This window comes from Anguilla rostrata, chromosome 5 (assembly GCF_018555375.3).
Source record: "Anguilla rostrata isolate EN2019 chromosome 5, ASM1855537v3, whole genome shotgun sequence".
Lineage (NCBI taxonomy): Eukaryota > Metazoa > Chordata > Actinopteri > Anguilliformes > Anguillidae > Anguilla > Anguilla rostrata.
This window is the reverse complement of record NC_057937.1, coordinates 5,533,140-5,547,176: the sequence shown is the minus strand read 5'-3', so window position 1 is coordinate 5,547,176 and position 14,037 is coordinate 5,533,140. Positions and strand designations below refer to the sequence as shown.

At 47.2% G+C, this 14,037-nt stretch overlaps 1 protein-coding gene across 11 annotated transcripts; it reads left to right on the top strand.

The window, feature by feature from the left end:
- The first annotated feature begins 7,050 nt into the window (after window positions 1-7,050).
- On the top strand, window positions 7,051-12,719 carry ap5s1 (adaptor related protein complex 5 subunit sigma 1). 11 transcript variants are annotated; one of them, XM_064334730.1, is made up of 6 exons: window positions 7,057-7,181; window positions 9,775-9,881; window positions 10,005-10,037; window positions 10,069-10,292; window positions 11,580-11,871; window positions 12,220-12,719. In XM_064334730.1, the coding sequence occupies exons 4-6, from the start codon at window positions 10,111-10,113 to the stop codon at window positions 12,346-12,348; spliced, it is 603 nt and encodes a 200-aa protein (XP_064190800.1). In that variant the 5' UTR covers window positions 7,057-7,181; window positions 9,775-9,881; window positions 10,005-10,037; window positions 10,069-10,110; the 3' UTR covers window positions 12,349-12,719. The 11 variants fall into 11 exon arrangements, with proteins under 11 accessions (XP_064190805.1, XP_064190801.1, XP_064190804.1 ...); XM_064334733.1 differs by having other exon boundaries at window positions 10,005-10,046; window positions 10,091-10,292; XM_064334735.1 differs by lacking the exon at window positions 10,005-10,037 and having other exon boundaries at window positions 7,051-7,181; window positions 9,779-9,881; window positions 10,042-10,292.
- Window positions 12,720-14,037: the final 1,318 nt, after the last annotated feature.

The following is a 14,037-nucleotide window of genomic DNA, read 5'->3' as shown; positions in this document are numbered from 1 at the left end:
CCCATGGAAACGCTTTCGTTTGGCGTCCCGGTGCAGGCATGCCCGGCGCCGCGGTGGTTTCGCCGGGCTGTGGTGCTCTGTGACGCGGACGCCGGCCCGTTGCCCCCGGAGACCAGAGCTCCGCCGTGCGCTGGCTCCCTGGTCGATGCCTCGTTAGCGAGATCAGGCGTCGTTTCTCCCCCACCCCCCCCCCCCCCCAAGCGTGGCCCTGGGACACCACAGGGGCCCCCCTGTGAAGCAGGGGTGTGTCTTTTTAGGAGGAGGGGGAGGGGGGCAACGACCAGCTAAGTAGGGGCACTGGGGGAAAAAAGATTTTTTTTTCTAATATTGGCCATTTTCATTGGCTCAGAGCGCTGTCAATCAGAACCAATCTGGTGTCGGGGTGGGGGGGGGGGACACCACAGGGGTGGCTAATCACACTTATTGGGGAGGCAGTGCCCCCCAGGGACGCGCCAATGTTTTGAGGAGCTTGTGTTCCAGCTGGCCAGGGGAGCAGATCTATTTCAAGGTGCACACTGTGGTTTGGACTGCCTATCCAAGGGAGACCATGTGTTTTAGGACAATGAGATAATGAGGTGTTTGTGGAGATGATGATGCTTGAAGATTAAATTACTGGTTTTTGTCAAGAAATTGAACCAGATGACCTGCCATTATTGTTTTCGCTGGTGCCAAAGTTTCAAAGTAAATGAATTACATTTTTTTGCAGTTCATATAATTGCAGTCATCTGCCTTTTTTGAATTTGCATTCGCATGAGGCTTGGAGATGGTGATTAAGATGTGTCTGGTTTGATCATGGTTATACACTAATTGATTTCTTGCCTGTCAACCTCAATGGAGTATAATCGCTATTTGTGTAGTATAGTTCTTTAAACCCCACTTCAAAAATAATAAGTTCATCCATGCATGTGCGCAGCATATTTCATTTTGACTTGCCGCCCGCAAGTAATTCAAATGACAAATAGAAATTAAAACGTCTTGTTGAAATAAATTCTGGAAGATATACTGGGCGAAAGCCCAGTGTATCACGAGTTTGGGGCAGGTTTTTGAGATAGGGCTGTTAATCTTTCTGTAGTCTCTTCATTTCAGCTGTTCTTACATCATCATAAGGATGTTCTTCTTCCTTCTCAATGGAACCGTGTTTATGGGTGGGGCACCTCCCCCAGTAGCCAAGGACGACCGTAAACTGAGCACTCAACAAACCCCCTCCCTCTCTCTTTGATAGCTGGGGGGTCAGGAGTGGGGAGGCGGTCCACAGCTGTGTGTTGGCTCAACAGAGGACGTACGTCGATCAAAGTGCACTCCGAATTAATTTAACAACAAACTTTAAAAAGAGAAAAAAACAGAGACTTTTCTCCCATCGATCTCTCCTGGTTATGAACATATGGGAAATAAACATATTCAAGCATTCTGTAAATCATTTAGCAAATAACTTGCATTAATTAGCTGATGAAATGAGGTGCGGTGGGAGAGAGAGCGCCTCCTGAAGGCGAACAGGACGCAGTGCGGCTGTAGTTTCCTGTGGCGTGGGAAACGCAGCCTTCCTGTTTGCTGTGAGTGGTGTGGGGCGAAGTGAAACTGCTGTTTCTGCTGTCGCTCTGTGTGGAACGCAGCCAGGATGCCAGGGGTGTCGCTTCTGCTCGTTGCCATGGCGAGGCTTTGAGGGTTTTTTTTCTCGAGTTATTTCCCCCTAAGGCTTACCCCCACCCTCTCTCTCTCTCTCTCCCTCCCTCTGTCTCTCCCTCTCTCTCCCTCCCTCTGTCTCTCCCTCTCTCTCCCTCCCTCTGTCTCTCCCTCTCTCTCTCTCTCTCCCTCTCTCCCCCTCTCCCTCTCTCTCTCTCTCCCTCCCTCTGTCTCTCCCTCTCTCTCTCTCTCTCTCCCTGTCTCGCCCACTCTCTCTATCTCTCCCTCCCTCTGTCTCTCCCACTCTCTCTATCTCTCTCTGTCTGTCTCTCTTCTCTTTCTCCCTCCCTCTGTCTCTCCCTCTCTCTCTATCTGTCTCTCTTCTCTCTCTCCCTCCCTCTGTCTCTCCCCCCCTCTCTCTCTCTCTGTCTGTCTCCCTTCTCTCTCCCACAGTCTCTTTCTCTCTCTCTCTCTGCCCCCCCCCCACATCACAGTAATATCTGTCATATGATCTCTCCTCTCATAAAACTAACATTTTTATTTCTCTTCCACAAGGAACATTTTTTTTGTAACTCTTCATTATACATACAGCATATCTCCCTTTATCTCCTCTCACCAATTCTTTCTTTCTCTCTCCCTCCCTCCCTCTTTCATTCATTTCCTCTTCCTCTTTCGTCTCTCCCCCTTTTCTTTATCTCTGCTTTCTCTCTATTTACCTCTTTTCTCGATCCCTCCCCCTCTCATTTTTCACCCTATGGCTATTTCGTCCTTCCTTCTCCTGCATTAACTTAACTTTGCTAAAAGAAAAAAACAAAACAAAAAAAAAGCAAGGCCTTTCCAGGCCATTATGTATGCTGGTGCAAGACGGTGTGCTAGACATCACTCATTAACTTGTAAGGATTTTCTCAGTGAGCTCAAAATGTCTCTTCCCCCATTGCGCCATCATTCTGCAGCTGAGGCCATGTGTCACACTGTGCTTCTTCTTCCGATTTCAAACCCAAGCCTTGAACACTCATTGGTTTTTAAGAGAGCAGGGGCCAGCAGTCGCTGTGAGGTCACTTCCTGTTTGTCCTTGTCTCAGTCTCCGAGCCCTTATTCAAAGGAAGAGCGATGATTCATATTTGAGGAATGTTTAACTCTGCAAATATATATTTTAGTGTAGAATATAAAAGCCACATTACATCAACATCAAGTATACTAAGAAATTAGACAAAGAGCTGCAGCATGAATCCCTTGTTCCTCTTTATAAGAAAAGGCAGAGCTGGCTTAGCTGGATAGTGACAGTTGACGTGTGCTTGTCAGTTACTGCTGACGAGCAGGGAGGCTGTATTTTAAAGCACAGTCCCCTGCTCAGTTAGTGCTCAGCAGCTGAGAGAACAAGGACCCTGGGGCCCAGGCACCGCCTCAGCTTAAGTAACCGTGACAGGCAGCTGTTCAGCACAGCTGTTACTGTGTCCCGTCCCAGTGGGTGTCCCCCATCCCCCAACCCCCGGTCGGCCTCCAGTCCTCTGATATCATTCCCGCCATAGGCCTGCTGAGACTCCCCATCGCAGATGTAGTATGTGTAGCTGTAGTATGCACAACTGTAGTATGTGTAGCTGCAGTATGCACCGTTGTAGTATATGCAGCTGTAGTTAGCGCACCCCGCTCTAGCAGTTCTAGTAAGTGCGAATCTTGAGGTTCTGCCTGACGCAGTGAGACTCGGTTACATCACGCCTCTATGAGCGGTTTGACTGACAGACCGCCGTGCGCTTGTTACACTGGTGTCTGGGAAACGGCTGGCGGTCTGCAGCCCCGAGCACGGAGAAGAGCTCTTCAGAGGCCTATGGTTACCGAAACACATCGCACACGGCACATTACTTTTTAAAAATGTATAATGCATGTGTAAATAATATCTGTCTGGATCTAACCGGATGATTTTCTACTTTCTAGTGTAAGGCACTGTCAATAATGAGGGTCTCCGTCAGTGGTGACGCTACAGGCAAGAGACCAGGTTCACCTGTTCTAGCCAGACTGCAGTTCTGCGGACTCTTCCTGTTGTGTTGACTGTGCCAACACAATCGTAAACATCTTCTCTGGTCGAGTAACACTTTGAAAACAAAAGTAAGGCGTTGGTTCCGGACCAACTGAGCGGATACCGTTGTATCGGATTGACACACTGCGGGCCATACGCCGCTGAAGAAGTGGGTACTATCACATGCGTGTCAGAAAAAAAGTTAAAAACAGGATGTGGGAACCGCACCCAAAACGCTCTCATTCGTAAAGTTCAAAACGTCGCAAAGCAGTTTTTATTTTGCATTCGCCCCACAACTGTTTAAAATTTAACATTAAAAAAGTAACCATATTCCTTTTAGAAAGTCAAAGATACCCAATGCCTCCGCAAGATCGCTAAAAGCACAACAGAGCCGGGAAAATAGGGTGTCTGTTAAATGAATATTCTCCCCGAAAAAATATAGCTGTTGCTAAGTCTTAGAACTAACAAGGAATTCATAATCATAATATTCGTAATAAATAATTTATCTTGAATGCACATTTTGACTAATATGCTGGCAAAACTCAGTACGCCTGAAAATAACTTTCATGCAAACATTTTTGCTTACTGTGAGTTCGCATCTACTTTATCTTTGAGGCTGAATGTCTGAATAAAATATGCAAAGATACTGACTCCCTCTGGTGGCCATAGATATATAGCGCTTTGGCAGCTATCCACCACCTCACGAACGGCAGGTCAATGTTCAGACCAGGCGTGGAGCCAAGTTGTCTCAGTAGTCCGTCTGATAACCTTACAGTACTATGAGCCAGATCTGGTCGGCACTGTGATATGGAACAGTCCACATAACCACAGGGATTTGCTTTGCCAGTAAACCAATGGCCAAATCTTTCGCCCTAAACAAATGTGGATGTCCGGATGAAGAAAACTTCTCACTTCATCCAGACAACCTGGTTATTTCACCAGGCCCATCTGGTCACACACTCCACGGGACTCCTATTTGAATCATGAATCCAGAGGATGCCAGCCACCGCCCAATTATTAATCGGCGGCTGTGGTCCCCCGCCCACCCACCAATCAACAGTCCTCTTTCATCCTCAGAACATTACAGAGCCTTTAAACCCTATATTATAGGTAGGGGAGAGATTTAGCAGTCTAGCACCTGCCCCCCTTTCACTCATAAATAGAGTGAGGTCAAAATTCACCCTGGGGACAGTCATTCATAATTCTAAGGAACTCGTATATTTCCTGTTGTTACCATGACACTCGCGATCAGTGAACAAGCAAAGCAGTGGCGGCGACTAGCACAGCTGTCGATGTCTTGGTGATGTGCAGAACTGCAATTAAGGGGAATTCTTCCCTCCTCTTTTACACTACAATCACCTGGCAGATGCTTGTCCAGAGAGACAAACAGAAGTGGAGAACATCAGTGTTACGCTCAGAAATACAAAAATGTGGCATCACCAAGAAGGCACAGAGGTCCGCTTTTAATCCCTAAATGTAATGTTAGCCTTGCGAACAACAACTTGTACTGAAACAAAAGAAGGCGCTGCGTTTTGACGAGTGGAATGTTTGTTTTGAGATTCATGAATTATTCCACAGAATCCAAAAGGCTGGAGAATAACTTCCATTTTGTTCATGTAGCACACAGGCTATAGCTTTAATAGCCCTTGTGTGCAGATCAGGTTTTATGATCACACTTAGAACTTTGCAGAACAGCCACTCTGGGATTCTTCGTATGAATGCGCAATGCACAAGAAATGTTCATGCATAATGAAACTGCAACATGCCATTGTATAATCAGTGACTTTCCAGAAGGCATAGGTGTTTTATGTAGTACAGTTGCTATTATTTAGAGTGGCAAATTCTTTCAGCAGAATAGATATTTATAAAGTCAGCAATTAAAATGAGTTTACATTGGAAGTATAGTTAATGTTAATGTAAGGGCAGAAAGCTTAACTAATGATTACCGGTGTTTTTGCACTTTTAAATCCATCAGGGGGATTAATGGGTTTTCTCTTTGAGGGTTTAATGGGTTTAATGAGTCTTTAGTGCACCATACAGAAATTTTCTTACGATTTCACAAAAGAACTCTCCACGACCTGAGCAGAATCTAAAATTGGGCTCTTGAAAACTCATTTTTAAATGCTTTTTCCTGATGATTATGATTACAGAACCCTGCTGGAGAAGATCATTTTCTCATTACGCTCTGAGATCTTTGCGAGTATGCAATCTCACCCACAAAGCTTCTGAGGACACAAGGCAGGGCCCACTTTCAATACTGTGGAGACCAAGTCTATAGCCTATTTCACTTCCACGGGCACAAACACCTGGCTTAATTTTAATCAGTGGTACTCCAAATGGGTCGATCCAGGATTTCAAGGGCTAAGGGGGGGTCACTGCCATTAAGGCAACAAAGGGAGAGATGTTACTACACATTAGGCGGCAGTGTAGCACAGTCGGAAGGAACTGGGCTTGTAACCGACAGGTCATAGGTTCGATTCCTGAGCAAGGTACTTAACCTGCAATGCTTCAGTATATATCCAGCTGTATAAATGGATACAATGTAAAATGCTATGTAAAAGTTGTGTAAGTCTCTGGATAAGAGCATCTGCTAAATGCCTGTCATGTAGTTATGTTTACATTTCAGCATACAGCAGACCCTTGTATCCAGAGCAACTTGCAGGGATTACCGTTTTTTAACGTACAGCACCTTTTCACAGGTGCATATTTTACTCAAGCAGTTCAGGTTAAGTACAGCACCCAGCCTGGGAATCAAATCTGCAACCTCTGAGTCTGGCACTAGGAGAGAGCAGTGCATAGTCTGCATTGGCTACAGTGAGGGCTCCGATCATAGTCTTCACAATTTATTTGGTCGGTTTCACAGACACAGATAAAGCTTAGCCGAGGACTAAATTTAGTTTTGTACAGAGAATCTCAACTGAAAACGGACTTAGTCGAGGACTAGGCATAATCTGCATCTGTGAAACTGGCCCATTGTGTTCTTACATTAATCAGCGGCAAAGCCGTAAACGTAAACAGATGTACTTATTACGCACAGGAAGAAACCGAAAACAAACGGGGCGGACTCGGACAGAACAGCACGAACTAATGATGTAGGGTATTGCTGCCCCCTTGAGTCTATTTCTCATGATCAATCAAAGTCTGTGTTTGACTTTCACGCATAGTAAAAAATAAAAAATAAAAAAAAGCAGTCTTGTAATGAAAACTATTTTCCAGGAATGTTGTAAGATCAAGTGTAGGTACGACCAACTAGATATGATCAATAATCTTGTGCAAACTGAGAAATGATAGGCAGCTCCTATGATTGGCTTGAAGTCCCTACTCGAATGGTCTAGTCCAATCACAGAACACATACGAATGACGTTCAGTTTATAGCCAGGAAATTGCTATTGCTTTGTAGGACTTGTAGTTTAATATTTGGCCATTCAAAGTACTTATTCTCTGCAAATAACTCCATCTCCCAGAATTACTTTAACACTCTACTGACTGAAATTGTAAACTGACTTGAAAATGCAGAACCAAAATCGGTATCTAAGCTAAGGGAAAGGTGAGCATGTTGTTTAAGATAAATTTAGCAAACTAAATATTAAGAGAAAAGTAAGAAAAGAGGGCGTACATATGTTTCTAGTGTGCTACCTACGCTAGTTTACAATGAATGACAGTAACGAACCCACTGACAACCTAGCCAGTTAGCTAATATTTTGCTTTGGCAATACGCTCGGTTCCGTATTCAGTATTCAGTCAATATTGTAACATAGTCTATTTAGCTATGTTAGCTAGCTAACTATGCACATATACTTATGTCTGATCTATACCTGGCCATGTAATGTGTCACAAACAGTCAAATTTTTTAAAAAGTATGCCTAAAATTGGATGAAGCGAAAATGTTTTGCGTGATTGGCGTTCAACAGGGAACCGATACCCGACAGTATTTTTTAAAAATCTATTTTGATTAATGTGATATCACGTCGTCTTTCCCCTCACACCCAGCTATATGGACTTTCACTTAGGCACTTGCCGAGGTGTCATAAGGCAGTCAGTCCAGATCTGGACTGATCAGAAAAGTGTAAAAGGTCTGGACTCCAGATACCGATTGACTGGTGGTAAGAAGCGGAATTTTGAAATGGGCCCTTGAAATCATCAGTCTGGTAAACGTCTCCTTTATCAGCGAGAGGTGCAAGTAGAACCGCCTTGTTGATGCAGAAGACGGCTGATAATTGCCATAATTTGGTCGAGATGTGGAGATCACGCTGCATATCCCTGCAGCACCATCCCAGCTAACACAAAATGTTCTCGTATCTTTCGTATTTTATTTATTGGGTAGGGGCCGTGCACAATTAAAATACAATTGCACGAGAGTTAGCTTGCAGTCCCTGGGCAGGAAGTACAATAAAAAACAATACAAAAAAAAAAACATTATGATACAATGCAATGTTAATGAATAACAATTTCACAAATATTTACAAGCAATTTTCCTGAAATGCTTTGTCAATGTTATAACATTACCGCTACATGGCAGCAACATTTTGAGAATGTTTTGTGTTAGCTGGGACGACTTTTTACACTTTTTCTGCTATCCATGCAATTGATGGCTGTGGTCAGACTAGCATATGGGGGGAGGAGTGGCAAAGCTGGGAGTGTGGGAACCAGGACACAGAAACACAGGCTTTTATCATGCTCTTTCCAGTCCCTGGGGGTCTGCACATCCAACCTTTAGCATCTAATGATTTTGTCAGTCAGTCCAGCCTACCTTATGTAGCCCCCTTTGACCCTTTAAGGTGTGAGATCACAAATATGTTGTTAGAATGTCCTTAACTGAGTATTCTAATGCTGATGTAACAATCACTACTGGTAATTGAAAGCACTTGAGCTCTAGAACACTGGGTTAGATTTTTGGAAAAAAAAAAAAAAAACTCCAAAAAGCCTGCTCTTCAAAGGGCTAAATCAACTGTTCTGCTCTTCGGACTCCAAAAAAAAAAGACTTCTGGACAGATGCAGGGCACACTCAAGCGTTCCTCTACTCCCCGCAGTACTGCTTCACCACGTCAATTCTAAACAAACTGGAATTTTGTCACTAGTACGAGCAACTGGGAGAGGTTCTCTCATAGGAATGAAGCGTGCGCTAAGGCGACCGGTTACCTGCAGGCACGCTCCTGCTTTTCTCAGGTTAGCCCGTTAGCTGCCTTCGGCCGCGGCATCCTGCTGATGATTAATGAGGACAAATTAGCCGTCTGTCGTGCGTCTCAGCCAACAGCGGGGCCTTACTGACGTCTTTCAGACGTGATATTTCCACAGATGTACAGGCGGTAATATTGGCCCGCCGCGGACGGCTCGTGCTTATTTTAGGATCTGAAGCGTGCCTTCCAGAAAGACGGTAATCCGTGCTGTTTAGGGTTTAGGTAAGCGACTTTGTCCGTAACATATTTTCGTATCTTGTGAAATGGCTCTGTGGTGAAATTGGGGCTTTAGTGTATCTCTGTCCCCATGGTAGCAGAAGAGCCCAATAATAGAACTCTCAAAATAAAAATAGTTTTCATGAAGATGCCAGTGTTTAAAATCTTATCAGAGCAATGTAAAATCTTATGCCAAAAATAAAGTGAATGTACTTCTCCTTTTTTATCTTGCATTGTGATGTAGTCATTTGAAGCAAAGTTGAATTATAATTTTTTATTCACAAAACAAAACAGAGGACTGTAGAGGTGGCCATGAATGTGAAGACCACGGAGCCTAAATGGTGTATCTCCAGTCAATAACACACAGCCTCAGTCTGGCTTTGCATGCACCACTGAGGCCCTCCATGCTCCATTAACTATCTGCCATATGGGGCGTCGGAAGGGAAGGAGAAATAATGGATATTGATCGTGACAATGACATTCAAAGGGAAGAGGATATTTATTTGTAAATTTGCTTTGCCAGAGCTCTACATAGTGTTCATAGGTCTTCGTGAGCCACTTGTCACCCACATGCTAGTGCACGCACACGCACGCACACACACACACACACACACACACACATGCATATCCAGAATCCTCCCATCTGCCCCTTGCAGTGCTTTTTTCATCTCTGTTGGTCCTTGTCTCTAAAAACAGGGCCCTTACTCTATCTTCAGTCTTATCTGTTATCAATGTTTTTTTTTTAAGGAAGATAGCCACATCCTGGAGTGTCTGCCCAATCAGAGAAGTGCCCTGCGGTGACTTTATCTCTGGAACTTCCTGTGGGACTTCCTGTGGAGTGCGCTGTAAGCCAGGTAAGTGCTGACCGCTCTTTGTCCTGGACTTCAGAGCGGTTTGTTGCCAGGGCAACGCTGTTTGCTTGGCTATTGTTGTTAAGCATTATTATCCAGTGATGCTCTACTGTCCTCCTCTCACAGTGCCAGTGCCAGTCCCAGTCCCAGTGCCCGTGCCCAGTGCCAGTGCCAGTCCCAGTGCCCGTGCTCGTGCCCAGTGCCAGTCCCAGTCCCCAGTCCCAGTCTCGCCATGGTGCTGTGCTTCCTCATCCACACGCTGTGCCCCGTCGCTGGGCTGCCACCGGGGGGCAGCAGGGTCCTCTTCTCCCGCGTGTTTGGCCCGGAGGACGCGGCGCTGGACGGGCCCGGCCCAGAGCTTGGTCCTGAGGAGAGGCGGCTGCTGCAGAAGGAGAAGCTGGCTGTGGTAGCCAGGTGAGCCCAGCCTGGCGCTAACGCAGCTCGGCATTATGGGTACCTTCACTGAACTTGCACACGTTAACATTCAGGCCTGTTTTAGCCAAACTGGCTACATTAACATTCAGTCCTCTTTTACTAAAACTACATTAACATTCTGTTTTCTTATACTAAAACTGACGACATTAACATTTAGTCCTGTTTTAATAAAACTAACTATATTAATAGTCTGTCCTGTTTTAATAAAACTGGCTACATCAACATTCGGTCCTGTTTTGGTAAAGCTGTTTACTGGAAAAAATGTGACAGTATGTGTTCCACTTGAATTTGGCATGTTTTTTTTTTGTTTTTTTTTAATTTAGCAGAAATGAATATTAAATTAAATGGGACTCCTATGGAGAAGTAGAGTGATAGTGAATTAGATTAGAAATTAGGCACTCAGAGTGGTGGAGATGTAGACTTGTTCGGCTGCAGAAGTACAATTTCACATTTCCACAGAGAGAGAGCCAGCAAGTTATTTTAGGCCTGAAATCGAAACTTCTCAGTGATGACTTTGACATTGTTAATTAGTCACTTGATTTCTTGCTAACTCAAGGTGCCTCCAGTCGAGAAATCGTATAACGTGTTATCCGTGTATCGGTTCTTATCCAGAGTAACCCTCAATGCCAAAGAACGTAGACATGCTCAAAGCGGGCTCAGTAAGAGGAATAGAATGAGGTGTACTAAAGTCTACTAAAGAAACAGGACTAGCCAAGGAATGGCAGCATGAGCTATAGCACAGTGCATTAGCATGGAATGAACACACAGAAGAGCACGTGAGCACTGGCGTATACACACATTCACATAAGTATGAATGTACTGAAAACATCTTTCACTGGCTCAGTATGATTGCTTTCAATAGGCTTCTCTAATATGTTGAATCCTTGCAGAAGAAAATAATGAAAAAAAAAGAAAAAACTCCCAGACACTCAGAGAAAAAGATTAAAAAGCCTTTGTTTGGCTGTATCTTGATATCATCATGTTTTTTCTATCAAGGTAGAGCCGAACAATAAAGGCTTTATAATCCTTTTATTCTGGAAATTGAGTACCTTGGAGTTCTTTTTTGTATTTCCTTGTACATGGACATGAAATCCACCAGTCAACGAGCACCTCTCCACTTTGATAATCATAAAGTAATTGATACTATTTATAGCCAGGGTTGATGTTCCTTTTTTTTACTTTTATGCAGAAGCCATATTTGAAGGTTTTTTTTTTGTGGGGTCTTGGTGATGTCAGGTTTTTGTTAACAGTCCCCCCGCCCCCCAGGCAGGTACGGAGCGCGTGTGCCCTGCAGCGGGAGGCGACCGGCCGGCCAGCGGTGGAGGCGGTGCAGGGGGAGGAGTCGGCGGCCCTGCAGGAGGCGGAGGGCGGGGTCCTGCGCCTGGGGGCGGGGGACCCGTTCCCCGGGGGGGGCTGCGTGCTGTGGCTGGCGGTGCAGGCGGTGGGCTTCGCGCTGGTGTGCCACCCCCACGAGAACCTGCTGCTGGGGGAGAGCTGCCTGCGCGGCCTGGCGCGGATCTGCCTGGAGAACCTGCGCATGCTGGCGCCCGGCAACGAGGTCAGGGAGGGAGGGGCGGGGCCAGGGGGAGGGGAGGGGCGGGGCCAGGGGAGGGGGGTGGTCAGGGGCAGGGAGCGGTGGGGCTACAGAGAGGTAGGGACAGGGAAGCGTGAGGCATGGGGTTAGTGTGGGCAGGGCCAGGCCAGGGCAGGGAGGGCTACAGAGACAGGGACAGGGGAGGGGGGAGGGGTGGGGCAGGGATAAGTTTGTGTGGGCAAGGCGAGGGTGGTAATTGTGTGATTAATGCAGATGGTTCTGGGGTTCTGTAGAGTGTCGTTACTGCGGAGGTTCTGGTTCTGGTTCTGGTTCTGGGTTTGTGCTGACCCGAGCTGAACCGCTCGTCCTCAGGTGGTTCTGAAGAGCGACCGCATCGAGGCAGCGCTCCACCGGCTCCTCCCCCACGGCCAGCTCCTCTTCCTCAACCACCGTTTCGCCCAGATCCTGGACAAGGACCTGGCTGCCTACATGGCCAAATGAGGCCCCTCCCCCAGGCACCGGACAGGGCGGAGAGAGCTGCGATTGGTGGATCTCCATGCTGTGCGTGTTCAGCGTTTCGTGCCTGAGACGGTGCTTCTCGTTACTGTGGGGGTTCCTTGTTCAGGTGGACAGAAGGAGGACTCCCTGCAATGCTCCCGGAGCACCTGACACACCTGCAGACTGCCTGGCCTGAACTGGCTCCAACCGGTCTGAACCGGTCCAAACCGGCCCATACCCACTGACTGAACCGAACCACAAGTCTGCAGCAGCCGACAAGGTTGCCGATTATCAGTTTAGAATGTGATGTTGCAGGTAGTTTAACATGTTTGTCTCACTTAGTTAAATCCTTAAAATAAAAAATCCTCACAATATTATGTTAGGTTATGGTCTTTCTGTCGGTTTAAGTCACCTCTGCTATGGCAGTCAGCCTGTATAACAGCATAACAACATCATAATATTCTAGAGTGGATTTCACTCACAGGTGAATCACAAAGGCAGTGAACAGTGTAGCAACGACCATCTGGAGAAAAAAAAGTAACACCTGTTGTCCACTAGAGGTCAGTATTTGACCAGGCATTTCTTAGGCAGAAGCGCTGGAGCAGTGCGTGGTTTCCAGCCTGGGGGGCGCGTGATTGACAGCGAGCTGCTCTGGGCCCCGCCCCCCGTTATTCAGCTGTCCTCTATGAGGCTCTTAGCATTCCCCCCCACGCCGCGCGCCCCCCTCGCCACTTCGCGTCCCCCGCATCCGAGGTGCTTTTTCTTCGGGGCGACGCTGAGATGCAGCCGCTCGCGGTCGCGTCGCAGGACGGACCCCGGAGACCGTCGCCGCTGGTCTCCGCGCTCTCGCGCTCCGCAGCCCCCCCCCGAATACCGATGAGGACCGGGGGGAAAGCCCTGGTGCCGGCCTTGCGGACTGACGCGCGCGAAGGATAGGCCGGCCCGCCCACCGCGTCACATGCTCAGCGTCGGGCGAACGCCGCCGAGCGGCTCGTTTATTTAGCGAGAATTTGTTCAGACGGCCGAGACGTCTGGAGGGAGTACAGCTTCTGGGGCCCGCTTTCCTTTTTTCCTGTTTGTTTTTTGGAAGCGTTGGGAGGCTGGGAGGTGAGAGAAGCATGCTGAGGTCTGAGCAACTGCTGTGCTTCTGGGACGTTGAGTTTAATTGACCTTCTTTGCTCTCGTTGCTGCCTGTTCATGGTTTTGCCGTCGAACTGCAGCTCAGCAATGTGTCTCTCTCTCATTTCTGTGGATCTGGAAGCCCTTGTCCCCCCCCCCCCCCCCCCCCCCCACAGCTCTCCCCCCCCCACTACCCCCTGGCTCTCTCACCCCCCCCCCTCCTCCGCCCCCCAGCTCTCTCACCCCACCTCCCCCCTGCTCTGTAGGACAGCCGTTTTTTGAAGATATATCCGTGTTTTCCCCTCTCCCTTGTTCTTTTGGAGAGGAGACATCAAAGCGCACTCTCTCCGCTACACTCTCCGCCTCCTACTCCTTCCTGTTCGCTCCGCCTGCTGTAACGTGGACGGTCCAGCCGGCCTCATTTCAGGCGCATGATGATCAGTGCTGTCATGCTCGCTTTGGTACAAAAGTTTTACATTACATTACATTACATTACATTTATTCGGCAGACGCTTTTATCCAAAGCAGTAAGTGCATACCGAAGGTCGTTGGAACAGCTGGAAAACGCAGGTC